This window comes from Gekko japonicus, unplaced genomic scaffold, assembly GCF_001447785.1.
Source record: "Gekko japonicus isolate JY-2015 unplaced genomic scaffold, Gekko_japonicus_V1.1 scaffold7, whole genome shotgun sequence".
NCBI classification, from domain to species: domain Eukaryota; kingdom Metazoa; phylum Chordata; class Lepidosauria; order Squamata; family Gekkonidae; genus Gekko; species Gekko japonicus.
In genome coordinates, this window is record NW_015159711.1 from 3564939 (window position 1) to 3580653 (window position 15715).

A 15715-nucleotide genomic window follows, 5' to 3' on the forward strand; every position below is an offset into this window, starting at 1 on the left:
CTACACTCTGCTTTTTAAGACTTTGACTTCTGCATGGCTTTTCTGGCCACGACTGGAGCAGATCTATTCTCTCTTGCTCCGGACTGCAAAACTAGATCTAATGGGTGGAAATTACAAGGGAGTCGTTACCGGCTAAATAGCAGGAGAAACTTCCTAACTGTAAGAGTGGCTGAGCAGTGGAACAGTCTGCCTCGGGAGGTCGTGGATGCTCCTTAGCTGGACGTTTTCAAGCGAAGGCTGGATGACCATCTTTTAGGTATGTTGTAGGTATGTAGGGCTATCTTTCAGCTATGCTCCTGCAGAGTGCAGGAGGTTGGACTAGATGACCTGCAAGGTCCCTTCCAACTCTAACATTCTATGATTCTATGACTTCAGCAACCTAATCGCTCTGACTCTGCTCAAGCCCACACCTGAAACAGCACCTGCCTATTAGCCAAGTTTCTGATAAATGGCTTGGCTATTCAAAGAGTCACAAAGAAGCGGCCGAGTCTTTCATTGCCCTCTTACACCTTCCACTCAACTCTGAACTGAGTTTCTTTTCCAGACTCATCAGATTGTCTCATTACTCCTGCCGAGAGAACCAAAAGCCAAAAAAGTGTTTCAATTGAAGTTTGGATCCTACTTACCACAAACTGGTCAATGTCTCTTTCAAGCCCCATGTTTGGCAAATCTGGCATCATATGCGCCACCACTTTGAATCCAGCATCTTTAGCCAAGTGAAATGATTCACACACAGCCTTCACTGTATGGCCCCTAGGGAGGGGGGATGGAAACGTAGTTTTTAAATCTGCACAAGCCTTAAAATGCCTCTATACTTATCATAGCAGTTTCTGGGACACAGGTCCTGGCCCCACTGGTGGACCTCCTGATGGCACTGGTATTTCTGGCCACTGTGTGATACAGAGTGTTGGACTGAATGGGCCTTTGGCCTGATCCAACATTGGCATCTCTTATGTTCTTATGTTCTTATGTTCTTATGAGCTGCTTTGTATTAGTCAAGGAACATCTAGCTCTCTACTGTGGCATGGGCCATAGCTTAGAGGTAGAATACTCATTCTGCAGGCAGAAGGTCCCAAGTTCAGTTTCCAGCAACTGCACTTACTTGTTGCGAGTATCTGCACTTACTTACTTTGCTTATGGATAAAAAGAAAAGAGCATCTCAGACTCTTCCTCTTCTCCTAGGGCAGGAGCTGCTCAATCTCTTCTTCTGATCCAGCAAGGTAGCTCTTCCAGAAAAGTGTGCCCAGCTTGGGCCAGTTCTCTGCTAAAGAGCCAGGAGACCCTTGCTGGAATAGACAACACTGCTTGCAGTTCACTGGACTTGTTCACTGGACTTGTCTACCAAGGGATTTTCTCTGCACCTTCCCCCATACCAATCAACAGGTTATCATCCAGGAGAAGGAAGCACTTCCACATGATCGAACATACAGTTTCATTCTTGCCCTTGGAAAAGGTGAACAAAATCACTTCTGTGTTTCCACAGTGCATCTCAAAGTCCTGCCTGCGTAGGCTGGCGCTATTGTGGAAGCCCAAATCATGGCTTGTTGAACTAATCAGCTCATAACTGGTCCGCTGAAAGTTTTGGCCTAGGAATTTGAGGGACTATGCAGCACAACAAACAACCCTAGACTTCCCATTCATTATGATAAACCAGCACCCTTTTGGCTGCAATGGTTGGTTAATTAGTTTCCCTAGTCTTCACACGAATTCAGTAATGTAAGAGGTCACACACAGAACATTACTCCACCTGGCACAGCACAGTCAGCTCTGACCAGCAGCCGTTCTCAGACCTGCTGCCTTTAGCTGGAGATGCCAGGGCCTTCTGCTTGCCAAGTATTCCAAGAAACCCTTGTTTCTGTAACAGTGAATTAACCCAGTAACCACAATTGGTTTGGGAAGTTATATCTAGTTCATTAGCCATCCTATCGGGGGGGGGGGGGCTGATGGTGCTGAGCTGCACTGAAATTCTGACTCAGGAGACAGGCACAGATCCAACAGTACTCAACACAGCACAAGGAACGGAAGTGATGAGCCTCCCACACGCTTTCCTTAGCTTGGCCTCATCAGAATTACGACTCAGCAGAATAACAGAAATTCAATAACACCCGATATAGTCATTAAGTGGACCGCAAACTGTTGTTTTAATACATGTGCGAGAGCCAGCATAACAGAATAACTCAAGTATTGGAACGGAGAGACTTGGGTTGAAATCCCCACAGTTATTGGGTGATCTTCAACCCAGGCACTCTCTTGGAGGATCAGTTTTTCACTTCTGTTGTTTCCCAGTTCTGCAATCCCAGGTCTACTACTTGGCTTAGTAGAGATCTTTGATTTCTGATTGAATCGCTTTTCACCTTGTGTCCACCTGGAGTTTATTGAGAAAGGTGGGCTATGAATATGATGATGATGATGATGATGACGACAACAATAATGCTCCTGGACTACAGTCCCTTATTATAAGCCATACTCCTGGCTGCTGTGGGGCTTAACTCTACAGTCTCCAGGCAAAACACACACACACACAACACACGCGAGCTGGTGACACCAAGTACATTTACATACACAGCTGTTTCAGTAGCCTCCTAGGAAGATGGAAAATTAAAATGTCTGTAGCTTAGAAACACAATATTTGAAGCTGCATGTGTAAAAACATAAGGATCACATCCATTTCATTCCAGAACTTGTCAGCATACAAAGGAGCTATCGAGTTTCATTTTTACAGCTATGAAACTGAAAGGGAATTCAATTCTCTCCTCCCAGTTCCAACAGCAATTAAACGAGAAGGCAGAAGGTTTGGGCTATGTAATCCAAAATACAAATAATAAGGCTATGCATCCCTAAACCCTATATCCAAGGAACTAAAGCTGCATTCTGACATCACAGTGAACTTAAATTTGTCTGTGATGAGCATGAATGCAGCTTGTTCTTATGCTCATATGTTCCCATTTCAGCTCCTCTCACATGCAGAGGATAACTGAAGGTTTCCTGTCTTGGGAAGCCTGGCATCTGTCTCCAATATGCTGTGATATCCAAATACAAACACCTGGGAAAAATCAGAATTTGTTTCCTCCTCAGAAACCGTGATTTTAAACCACAGTCGAAGTCAAGTTTGTAGATACAAACTCCAATGTGCCCAGGTTCCTGCATTTGACACCGCAGCCAACTGGAGCTCAATTCAGTGTTTTTGATGAATTTGTGAAGCAAATTGCCCTCCCCAGTTGTTTATGCCCCAGCAACCTAAACTTCAGAGCCATACCACCTCTGAACATGGAGGTTCCATCCAACCATCATGGCTAACAAACTATTGTCAGGTCTCTCCTCCAACAAATGTGTCTAACTTCCACTTAAAACAATCCCCTCCCCCACCTCCATCATACAAGGCCTTACCTGTTAGTATCTCTGGCCACATCCTCATAGACACTCTGCACTCCAATCTCCAGCCTCGTGCACCCATACAACAGCATGTCACTAAGGTGTCGTTTCAGGCAATAGTCTGGCCTGGTCTCTATGGTGATCCCAATGCACTTCGTAAGGCTACGCTCCGAATATCTGTGGAAGATAAGGGGGGAGGGAGGGAAGTTTCTGTTCAGCCAAGTTCACATCATGGTCCAAATCAATGCAGAGCCCAAACGCCAGACAAGATCTGACTGGCAAGAAAACAGGGGCTGGGCAAAGTCTGAAGAAGAGCTGGGCTTTATACCACGCTCTTCTCTACCTTAAGGAGTCTCAAAGCATCTTACAATCACCTTTGCTTCCTCTTCCCACAGCAGTCAACCTGTGAGGGAGGTGGGGCTGAGAGAGTTCTGAGAAAACTGTGACTGGTGCAAGATCAACCAGCAGGCTTCATGCGAAGGAGTGGGGGAACCCAGTTCTTCAGATTAGAATTCACTGCTCTTAACCACTATACCACACTAGAGTTTACAGCATATGTTGGCAAAATCAGGCTTGTAATAATCCTGCACTCAAAACTGTCTGCGAAACATGGATCCCTGAAGCCTGCCTTCTATTCATTCTCTAAGCACTAAGTGTTTGCTGAAGGATGATCTGGCAGCACATCAAACGAGGAATTGACCAATGCCATTGAAAACACTGTGTTATTTTGTCATGTTAACAGCTGTGAAGAACGTCTGGTCCTGTTGCTCCTCACTGGCTTCTCTCATGTGGAAATAAGCACCTCATGACAGGAGTGGTAGCACAAAGGTATTTTTTTTTTAGATTGGATTTATACCCCGCCCGTCACTACCCGAAGGTGTCTCAGAGCGGCTTACAAACTCCTTTCCCTTCCCTTCCGCTCCCCACAACAGACACCCTGTGAGGTGGGCGGGGCTTAGAGAACTCTGACACAAACTGCTCTTTTACAAGGACAGCTGTGCCAGAGCTTGGGACTGACCCAAGGTCACATCAGCAGGTGCAAGTGGAGGAGTGGGGAATCAAACCCGGTTCTCCCAGATTAGAGTCCGCGCACTTAACCACTACACCAAACTGGCTCTCAACCTGACTATACGAGACAGGAGGCAGGTATATAATATGCATCCTTATAATACATTTGACTGTTGTAAAAGACACTTTGCAGCTCTCTGCCAGAAAAAACAACATGGAAAATGGTCTGTACGTCCCCAAGAAACTTCTCCCTTCTTTCTAGTCTGACAGCCCATTTCATGTTAGCTTGAAAGCCCCAAGACTGGAGCCTGAAGAGATCCTTTGTTTTCTGGTAAAAAAACACTTGCTCCTGCCTCATAATGACCAGCACTGGGATTTGGCAACTTTGGGGGCTACCCCTTTTAACCTTGTTTCAGGGAATTGTGCTGCTTCACCGCATGCATTTTATTTTGATGCAGCCCCTGAGCTTTTACTTTATTATTTTGGCTTGTTGCTGTTGAGACTGCTGCTACTTCTTTCCGCTGCTATTTTAACAAAATCTGTTCTGATAACTGCCATAAAGTGTACTGTGCTAAACTGGAAAAATGAGCTATAATTTTATTTTATTTTTAAGAAAAACCAATAATCTTGCTGTTCAATTCAATATACTTTTAAACTGTATTTTTAAGGCTTTTGCTTCATTTTTATATTACACAGGTTTTGCAGTCTGCCTCCAGATTCTGACTGCGGTGTGAGAGAGAAATGCAATACACGTAATGGGGCTTCCTTGCGCTTTGTTATGTGTCATCATCATCAACAGCTAGAAACTTCACTGGACTGTGGTGGGGGAAAGTGCTGGCAAGTCACACCCCACTTATGGCCGCCCTGCAGGGTTTTCAGATCAAGAGACGCTTCAGAGGTGGCCTGCCTCTGAGTCACGACCCTGGTATGCCCTGAAGGTCTCCCATCCAAATAACTAACCAGGGCCAACCCTGCTTAGCTTCCGAGACCTGACATGCTTGGGCTAGACTGGGCCATCCAGGTCAGGACTAGTAAGCTCCAAATGGTCCCAAAATCCAGGTTTCTATATAACTGCACTGCAGAGACTACTTCTTTTGCCTTCTCAAAAGGAACCCGCTGCTGAGTTTTAGAAACATAAGCATTTAGTTCTAGCTGAAATATTTCAACAGGGACGCACTCCTGGTCTCTATACATACACTCTCCCAGCCCCGTGTGTGCCTGCCTGCTCTCCACAAGAAACAAAGCACCTTTTCACCGTCGACCACGTTCCATTCCAACACTAGAGAGGCAGACTCTAGCCTCCTCTTGGTTTTCCAATGAATGAATGACGCAACACCACCTTCCACTGATGACTAATATACTGTGCATTGTCGCAAAACACAGCCTGGCAAGCTTGAGGCGAAAAGGTAACTTAATTTGATTTGAGACTAATCACAACGCTTGGAAGTTCTGAGAGAGGCACTTTAGGAGAAGAAACACGATGGGAGCTTTTAAAAAAGGCAAAGCATTTGTGTGAATAATCATATTTCCTATTTATATTCAGGGGTCCATTTACTCACAACTGAAACACTGCATTGCAGTCACTGTCACGGCAATACAATGCAGGATGTTACACTGAGAACAAATTAAGTTCCAGGATTCCATTTGTTAAAAAGGCCCAAGTCAGCCACTGCATACCTGGGAACTGTACTGGATGTGGACTATTAATAAAGTCTAGTTAGAAGGCAGGAAGTATTGATTTGGATTTATATCTTCACTCTGTCTCATGAACTGCAGTCACATATCCACAGTTTGGAACAAAACAGTTGGCACCATACAATCGACACAGAACAGACACAAATTCAGAAAGTCAGGAGTTGGAAACCAACATGACAGACTTAAAATATTCTTCTTTAATTATACATAGTATTTTTTTTGCAACCTGGTAAATTCAGTTTATGGTCTGTGATCTTGCATAGACTCCCTTGTTTCTGCCACTACATTTGAGAACTGCTAAAGCTGGGGTGTCAAACATGCGGTGCGGGGGCCGGATTAGGCCCCCTGGAGGGCTTCTATCAGGCTCGCAGTGGAACTGGCTGTCTTCTGCTACATCTTCCGGTTCTGCTGCTGCTGCGTCATCGTGGGTTTGCAGCTTACAGATACACACCTGAACAGCATATTCAAGATTGCAACAGCACAGACATTTTAATGCAATAATTCAGAGCAAGAGGTGTTAGTTATCAGACACTGTTAAATAAACAAAAAAAAATTGCTAATGTTTTAAGCATGTTTTTATTTTAAGTAAAAAAAAAAACCCTTTGTGTTTGTGTCCTTTATAAAGTTTATATCTCCGCTACCTGGCATTACATTTTATGACACACATGGCCCAGCCTAACAAGGTCTCATTTATTTCAGATCCGGCCCTCATAACAAATGAGTTAGATACCCCTGTGCTAACGTGTGAACTCACACAACTCTGCATTCCATCACATATAGAGCTTGGCTCACTGCCCGCCACTTTAATGTGGGGCTTCTAATGTCCTGGCTCCACTGGTGGACCTCCTGATGGCAACTGGTATTTCTGGCCACTGTGTGACACAGAGTGTTGGACTGGATGGGCCTTTGGCCTGATCCAACATCCAACATTTAACAAGTTTTATATCAATGCCTTTAAATAAATATTTTGAAATACCAAAGATGTGTATAGTTTAATATATATTCAGTTATCAAAGTTTTCTTATACCAACTCCAGAAGTATTTAATAACCTCACTCCCTGACATTTTGTGGCTGGCTCCACTTCCAGTTTGGTGTGGTGGTTAGCAGCGTGGACTCTAATCTGGAAGATCTGGGTTTGATTCTTCACTTCTCCACATGCAGCTGCTGGTGTGACCTTAGGTAAGTCACAGTTCTCTCAGAGCTGTTCTGTCTGGAAAAAGCAGTTCTTGAGAGAGCTCTCTCAGTCCCACCTACCTCACAGGGTCTGTTGTGGGGAGGGGAAGGGAAAGGAGATTGTAAACCACTCTGAGACTCCTTCAGGTAGTGAAGGGTGGGGTATAAATCCAATCTCTTCTCTTCTTCCTGAGGCAGCCATTTTGGGGTTGTCTTCACTTCCTGCAGGAGCCATTTTGTAGTTGACCCACCACCCTGTATCAGAATTCCAGAAGTGCCCATAGGCTTGAAAAGATTGGGGAACTCTATTAACTGGTGGTGCCAGTGGATTAGATCTTGGATTTTGTGAAAGCAAAGCATGTGCTTTGTTGGTGGCTCTTAAACTCCAAAGCAAGTCTGGAACTTGGAACAAAAAATGGCTCTGTACCATTTGGTATGGAATTTCTCCCAATCTACTAAACTGGGCAGCAGGGCTACAGAGGTGAGCAGAATTGCAGGTCTGACTCTATGCCACAGCCATACCTTTGGGCTTTATGCCCCAGACATCATCAACAGGAATGCCACAACTTCTGCAGCTTAGTCAGACATGCTATATACTAAACACAGTAAAGTTGGGAGCGCATGCTGTAGATATTATCCAGAAGGGTTCTTGGAAATTTTTCCTGTAATCATAAGTTGTATAAACCCCTTCAGCATGGTCCCCCCCCCTTTGTATACTCTCCCCTTCACAATTGGTTCCCAGAACTGCTGGACTGAAAGCAGGCAGCCAAAAAAATAATAGCAAGAAGTGCGTCATGTTTTACGCAAATGCATTGGCAATTAAAACACATTAATCCACTCCCCAAAATTCATACTGCTAACTCACTGGGCATTTGATGTTTAATTAAAACTCAGGCGTAAGCAGCAGTCAGAAAATGCACATGAATGACCTTTGTGAATACGCTGGCTATTCCTAAAAGCAGATGGCAGAATTTATTCCATTCCTGTGCCATTGTAGGTGTGCAGATAAACCTGATAACCTAATGCTGTGAAGACAAGCTCAGTATTGTAAAGGAACAGCCAGATTTGCAAAATGGAGACCCTGCCACGAAACTCACTGGGTAGGACTCCCTCAGGTAACCGACCTTATCGGAACAACAAAGAATGCTGTGGCACCTTAACGAGTAACAAACATACCACAGTATAGCTCAGTGGTGGCGAACCTATGGCACGGGTGCCAGAGGTGGCACTCAGAGCCCTCTCTGTGGGCACGCGTGCCATCGCCCCAGCCAGACCCATACCATCATTAAAGTGTCGAATTCTCTGCCAAATGATTTTAAGTAAATGAAAGCATTTGGGATTGCTTTCCTTACTTTGTGTGGATCATCTTAAGTTAATGTAGGAGTTGTTTTTTCTAAAGTAAAACCTCAGTATTCACGTTAAATTGCCATGTTGGCACTTTGCAGTAAATAAGTGGGTTTTGGGTCGCAGCTTGGGCACTCGGTCTCTAAAAGGTTCGCCATCACTGGTATAGCTTCTGAGAGCTACAGCCAACTTGATCAGATCTTCTAGTCCATGAAAGCTTAAGGCACAAGATACTGGTTAGGTCACTAAAGTAATGGAGGATTCTGCTGACTGCATGACAAGCAAACAACTTTCATTTATGGGACCCAAAGCAGCTCACATCATTCTCCTCTCCTCCATTTTATCTTCACAAGAACCCTGTGAAGTAGGTTAACATGAGTGTGTATGACTGGCCCAAGGTTATCCAGCAAACTTCCATGGCAGAACAGAGATTTTCCCACATCTTAGTCCGACACTCTAACCACTTACACCACACCGGCTTCTGACTACCTTCTGAATGTTTTGCAGTCACATCACAGAGTTATTGTTAAGAGAGAGAATTCTGAAGCTCTTCCAGGCACTTAAAAATACAACCCCACCCCCCAAAAAAAAAGAATGAAAGAACAAACTTTTGCAGTTAGCTACTTGCAGTGCCATCCTAAGCACCCTTCTAAGTCCACTGAAATCTACCAGCTTAGAAGGCTGTAACTCTGCTTAGGATGGCACTGTGAAATTACTACATTGAACAAAGGAGGAAAGCAAGTTGAGCAAACCCCAGCCAAACAAATTCCTTTCTCTCTCAGAGAATTAAGGAAGTGATGAAGCAGAGCATTCTGCTACATACGCCTAGCTCTCCAAAGTTTTTGTATACCAGGAAAATCTGCATCCCTGAACATTTCAGTAAAGACAAACACACTTGGGACACTTTCAGGCTTTAATATAGGAAAGGGAATCAGAAGGAGTAGAAACCACTCTTAAAAATTAAAAACTGGTTAGCGTTTAAATTGGGTTTTACTTTTTGAAAATGCTTCAGCTAATTGTCTTCAAGCAGCTTGGTTTAAAATTAAAGCTGACTGTACTACAAATAAATACATCACAGCTTTCTCTCTTAGAACTGAATCCATCATCTCTTTGGCCATAGTCACGACCCTCTAGGGTGGCAGCTATCCCTGGGGGAAAGCTGGGGTAATAAATTAAGAAAACAGCACCCCCTCCCCCAACTTAGGCCAGTGGCTCCCTGTCCCAAAATAGCTGTGTGAATTAGTGACTAGTGCCCATTTTTTACTGTGTTTATATAGAGGTTTGAATTAGAGCATGAGCTTTACAGTGTCGACTCCGTGTGATTATAATGCCTTGACAAGTTTGTTTGTTTGTTTGTTTATTTATTATATTTACTAGCAGTAAAGCCCGTTGTGAAAGCAATACAACGGGATCTAGAAAGAGGCTCTGGGGCAGTGCTCTGGTTTTGGGCAAACAGTGTCAATTTGCTGTGGTGACCTCAGCAGGGTATAATGACAGAGTCCACTGTTTTCTCCAGAGGAACTGATCTCTGCTACCTGAAGAGCAGTTGTAATTGTGAGTGATCTGTAGCCCTCACCTGGAGATTGGCAGCAATTGTTACCCAGGACAAAATGGCTGGTTTGGAGGGTGGAGTCTATGGCATTCTACCTGTCTGAGGTCCCACCCCTCTGCAAACCCCACCCTCTCCAGGCTCCACCCCTCAAATCCCTAAGAATTTGTCAGCATGTAGTTGGCAACCCCATCTCCTTCCCAGCTAGCCATCAACCTACCATTATCTGCCCCTTTGACTTCAGCTGACTTCTGCCCTCCCTTCTGCAGAGCAGTTGTAATTCTGAGTGCTCTCCAGCCCTCACCTGGAGATTGGCAACAATGGTTCCCTATGTGGGACTGACTGGTTTGGAGGGTGGAGTCTATGGCAGTGTACCTGTCTGAGGTCCCACCCCTCCTCAAACCTCACCCTCTTCAGGCTCCATCCCTCAAGTCTCCAGGAATTTCCCATCTGGAGTTGGCAACCCTATCAGGATTGGCCCCAATGTGTTTTCTCCCAAAGGCCAAAGTAGGTGACAGGACCAAGCTTAGTTGCCTACCAACAGGCACTGAGGGGAATGTAGGGTTGCCAGCTCTAAGGAGGGAAATACCTGGAGGTTTGGGGGGTGGATTCTGTAGAGGGCCGGGCGACGGAGGCATCGGCCTTCTGTCGCCCGCCTTGCCCCCCCAATCTCGGCCCGGGCGACCGCGGCTCCTGTCATAGGGTCTACCCTCCAAAGCATCCATTTTCTCCAGGGGAACTGATCTCTGTCATCTGGAGATCAATTGTAACAGTGGGAGATCTCCAGGTCCCACCTGGAGATTGGCAACCCTAGGGGGAAGTCAGCTGCACAGCAGGGGGTTGAAGAGAATGGTTTGATGGCTGCTGGGCCAAGATTGGCAACAATAGTTCCCCAGGAGCCCCATCGTAAATGCACCAAACAATTCCTCAAGATTTTCCAAAACACTACTCTGTTTTGGGCTCCTGGGGAACTTTGAAGTAGCTCCAAAGCTTTAAGATCTCTCCAGCTGTCACCTGGAGACTGGCAACAGCTTGTCTGGAGTGTGGGCAGTATGGCATTGTATCTGTCTGAGGTCCCCCTCTTCCTCCTCCTCCTCAGATTCCACCCTCAGCAGGCTTCATCCCTAAAATATCCTGGAAGTTTCCAACCTGGAGTTGGCAACCCTATCTGCCTGTCTGTCTTAAGTTTTACAACCACCCCCCCCCCACAGCCTCTGCCTAGGGAGCAGCTGACATCATTCTGCTCTCCCAACTGAAAATTCCAACTGCCTTGCGGGGGGGGGTGAGTTTGAGGTGTGGAATGTAGTCCAATCAGCTTCCATATGTAAATGACCTTGGAACGCTGGGCGGGACTGCACAAAGCAGCCAATGAACCCAGCCAGTGTCTTCCGAGTGGCAGTTTTTTCGGCCTAACACTAAAGGAGTGCATTTTAGAATTCTGGCACCCAAAACCCTTTTATAATATAGGAGAGATACCCCACCCAACCCGCAAGCAGGCTCAGGGCGGCTAACAAAACGGTACAATGTACCTGGTCGACATACATAAAATTTAAAAACTCTATAAAATCTCATAACAATTACTTTAAAACATAAGTTAACAATAAAGTGCAAACAGTATTAGATGAATTAGTTAGTTGAATCTATACATTTCATTTAATTGAAAAGATGATAATTTCACCTTTAAATAAAAGGCTTTAATTTTGTCCACAAAATATCTTCTCGTTGGAATTTCTTTTCCATTAGTACCTTAGCTAGTACTAATCTATCAGTGATTATGACGTACAAAAGTGGGGGGGGGGCACCATCGAGTCCCAGCCAACTTATGGCTACCCCAGCAAGGGGATTTCAAGGAAAGTGAGAAGCAGAGGCGGTTTGCCATTACCTTCCCCTGCAGAGTCTTCCTTCTGACACCACATAGTTAAGCAAAAAGAATTCGAACAGTAACAGGTTTTTAAAAGGACAGCATTATATTTAATATCTACTGTGTTTTACAGGATTTTTAATTGAAGCATACAAATTCCCTTACCCTATGGTAACACTCTTGACTGGGCATCTTTATCAAGCCTTTTCACATTAGCTAACTCGGGGAGGGGGGGTGTCTTCAGCCATCACCAAGCCAACTAGCCTTAATGGGGGGGGAGGGGTGTCCTTGCGATTTAGTGGGCCAGAGTTTGACTTAGAGAGCCAGTGTGGTGTAGTGGTTAAGAGCAGTGGACTCTAATCTGGAGAACCAGGTTTGATTCCCCACCCCTCCTCCACATGAAGTCAGCTGGGTGAACTTGGGCCAGTCACAGTTCTCTCAGAGCTCTCACAGCCCCACCTACCTCTAGGGTTGCCAGCCTCCAGGTTCTGAGTGCAAATAAACTGAAGCCTGCATTCCTTTAATGATAGCAGATAGCTCAGAACTGTACACATTTTCTTCCGCACACTACATTACTCTCTCTTGTACAAAAGGAAGTCTGGTTTCCCAAAAGCATCAGTTTTCAAATACTGAAACAACTACAATACATTAGAAATCTTTTTTTTTTTAATGAGTCTAAGCTACCATTCAGCTGATCTCAGCAAACAGCCCTGCAGTCACCATCTGTTTCAGGACTTGAAAAACGTGGCTTCCTATTGAAACGCTACCAGAATGAAATAAAATTACAAATCAGCTTCATACCTCATGACTCTTGACAATAATGTATAATTTAACGACGCAGGCCTGACACAAGAGGCAGCCATTTGGGATCTTCCCACCAGGAAGGCCTTGGTCTAAGACATCTATATAAATTTTGTGGAGCATCTCTAATGCTTTGAGAAACCACCAGAATAAAACTGACTGTGTGCTGAAATGTGCATTAGAAATGGCTCTTCACCCCACAGCTAACTGGGCACAAGAGGAGGGGACACTGGGGGAGGGGGAGGTAGCTGTAAATATTTTGCATTGTGCAGGGGGCTGGACTAGATGATCCTTGCTGTCCCTTCCAGCTCTATGCTGGTGCACGTAGCACAGTAGCTGCATAGTTTTCCTTCCTCCATGAATTTTATCTAGTAAATACCCCAGCATCTTCCCCCATCCAGTCATCCTCAGCCAAGATGGGCACAGATGAGAGAGGCAACAGCCCCTGAGAAGAAGGTCTATGCAGATGGACAACACATTCTCAACTGCTTATGCTGCTTTGCGGGGAGGGCGGGGTATAAATTTGATAATAAATAAGTAAAATAAATTTTGGTTGGCTTTGACACCTCTAAAAGGACCTGTGCTCTGGTTCCGGATGCTCTTGGCAGGCAGAACACTGCCTTGGGTTACCACTCCCATGGACTGCCTTGGGTTAGCATGGGAGAATGAGCCCTCATTGGAGGAGGAGACCAGCCCCCAAACCCTTCTCTAACAGACACTCCCTGCACTGTAGATGCTTTATTGTTTCCCCAGAGGTAACCTTTGCCAGCACTGGCACTGCCCCCTGAGCCAGAAGGGCCCTCAGGTCAGGAGGTCCCAGCATGGACTTGCCCACTGCCAGAACTGCCATAATTTCTCCCAAGACCCAGGAACAGAGAAGGTGAAGAGCTAGAGTCAAGGCCTGGACCAGGCACGGGAGTGCATGCCTGGCCATTTGAAGCCTCCCCTCTCCTAAAGAAGCACCAGGAGACGCTAATGAGTCCCTGCAGGTTCTGGCCTTGCTACTTCTTATGAGTAGGAGCTGATTCAGCTTGCAAGATGAGCCTAATGCTGGACCCAGGATCACCTGCAGTCAGGCTGGAACTTGTGTGGGATCAACTGGTTTGCAACCTTGCTGACGATCCTCTCAGTTACTTGAACCCTCTGAACCTTGCGACCTGAGCCTTTGCTCCCAGCTGCTGAAGCTGGCCTGCCAGGTACTGTTACTGTACAACTCTGTGGTTGCACAGGGCTTGGCTTCCGGCCTGGTGAGAAGGATGTTGTTCAGTCGCACAGTCGAGTCCGACTCTTCGCGACCGCATGGACCAGCTCCCGCCAGGCCCTCCTGTCTTCCACTGTCCTCTGAAGTTGGCTCAATTTCATGTTCGTTGCGTCGATGACACTGTCCAACCATCTCATCCTTTGCCGTCCCCGTCTTCTTTGACCTTCAATCTTTCCCAGCATCAGGGTCTTCTCCAGTGGTGAGAAGGATACCTGATCCTATTCCACAGGGGGTCCTAACCCAGGGAAGCCCCCTTCCTTGACCTCTCCAGCTGTTACTAATTTAACCCGAGGACCCCCCCCCAAAAAAAGAGACATAGTCAGAAGAATAACAGATCCAATACAAATTGGAAACCAAAATGCCACACCATTGGATATGAAGGCAATCTGGCTGCGACATCTGTCACCCCACTGATCACCAGAATTGATACGGTTGATCTGGCTGGCTAGGTGGGGGTCCCCTCCCTCCCTCACCATTCCACGCGCATCCCTCCCAAAGATGCACACTTGGAAGAGGACGACCATCCCACATAGAAGTGAAAGATGCCACTTGATTACGTTTTACACCATTTTTGCCATTATCTTTATTTATATCCCACCTTTCACCCCAATGGGGACCCACAGCAGCTCACATAGTTCTCCTCTCCCCAGTTTTATCCTCACAATCCCGTGAGGTAAGTTAGGCTGAGTGTGACTGGCCCAAGGTCACCCAGCAAAGCTCCCATGAGCCATGTGGGGATTCGAACCCGGATTTCCCAGATCCTAGTCCGACACGTTAATCACTACACCACACTGGCTCTTGTGAAACTATGGCTGCGGTCACACAGAACATTAGCCACGCTAGAGAGACGGAAGTCAGGCGGAGTTTCTGGGCGCGATCTCATCGGCACATCTGGGAAGCGTAGCGCTTCCGTGGCTCAACCGAGGCTTCCCGCCGAAACCGCGCTGCAAAAAACTAGTACCTCGGAGGTACTAGTTTCCGGAAACTGCGGGGCAAGGGCGGGCGTCTGATCGCGTTTCCGGTGGCATCTGGCGCCCGCCCATGTCCCCATGCAAACAAGGGTTTTTTCTCCCAAGTCTCCGTGGATGCGCACAAGCACCCAATGGAGCATGCGTATTTTTGGTGTACACGAAAAAAACCACACCCGTTTGCCGCACCGCGCGCTTCTTTGTTGCGCGCAGGATCGTCCTGTGATCAGCACCTCTCCCTTCCCACGGAACCTCCACGGAAGGTCTAATCCCTTAACTGCACTTTAGTTTGCCCCCCCCGCAGTTTCCTGCCCGTGTGACCGGAGCCTATGTCCGAAGCATAAATATACTTGCTCAACTTTATTTTCTTTCTGTTAATCATGAATATTGATTGTTCTGTGGTAAAGGTGAAGAAGTCAGGTGTCTCACTAATGCTGTTTGACCAAGGGAAGAAGTAGACTGTCTTTGATAACCTTCATGAAATTTTTATTGCATGCTTTATATCCCTAGAGCATCTGGCACAATCACATTTCTCTGGCACTCTCCACATCATAATTAGCCTTTTAGTGCACTAGGATAGCCATGGCTCTGCTACAGAAGTTGGAATAGGGTTAACTTGGCATGGGGTGGTGGCAGCAGTGGATAATGATCACTTTGTACAGATGCTTTTTCAGACTAAAAG

The 15715-nt window shown here is 46.0% G+C and overlaps 1 protein-coding gene across 1 annotated transcript in view; it reads right to left on the reverse strand.

Annotated features, from left to right (window-relative positions):
* ELP3 (elongator acetyltransferase complex subunit 3) overlaps window positions 1-15715 on the reverse strand; it is a 115733-nt gene that overhangs the window by 70368 nt on the left and 29650 nt on the right. Inside the window, exons 8-9 of the mRNA XM_015418427.1 lie at window positions 3388-3549; window positions 627-753 (exon numbers count right to left, since the gene is read on the reverse strand). Coding sequence (XP_015273913.1) covers window positions 627-753; window positions 3388-3549 — 289 coding nt within the window. The remainder of the gene's footprint in view (window positions 1-626; window positions 754-3387; window positions 3550-15715) is intronic.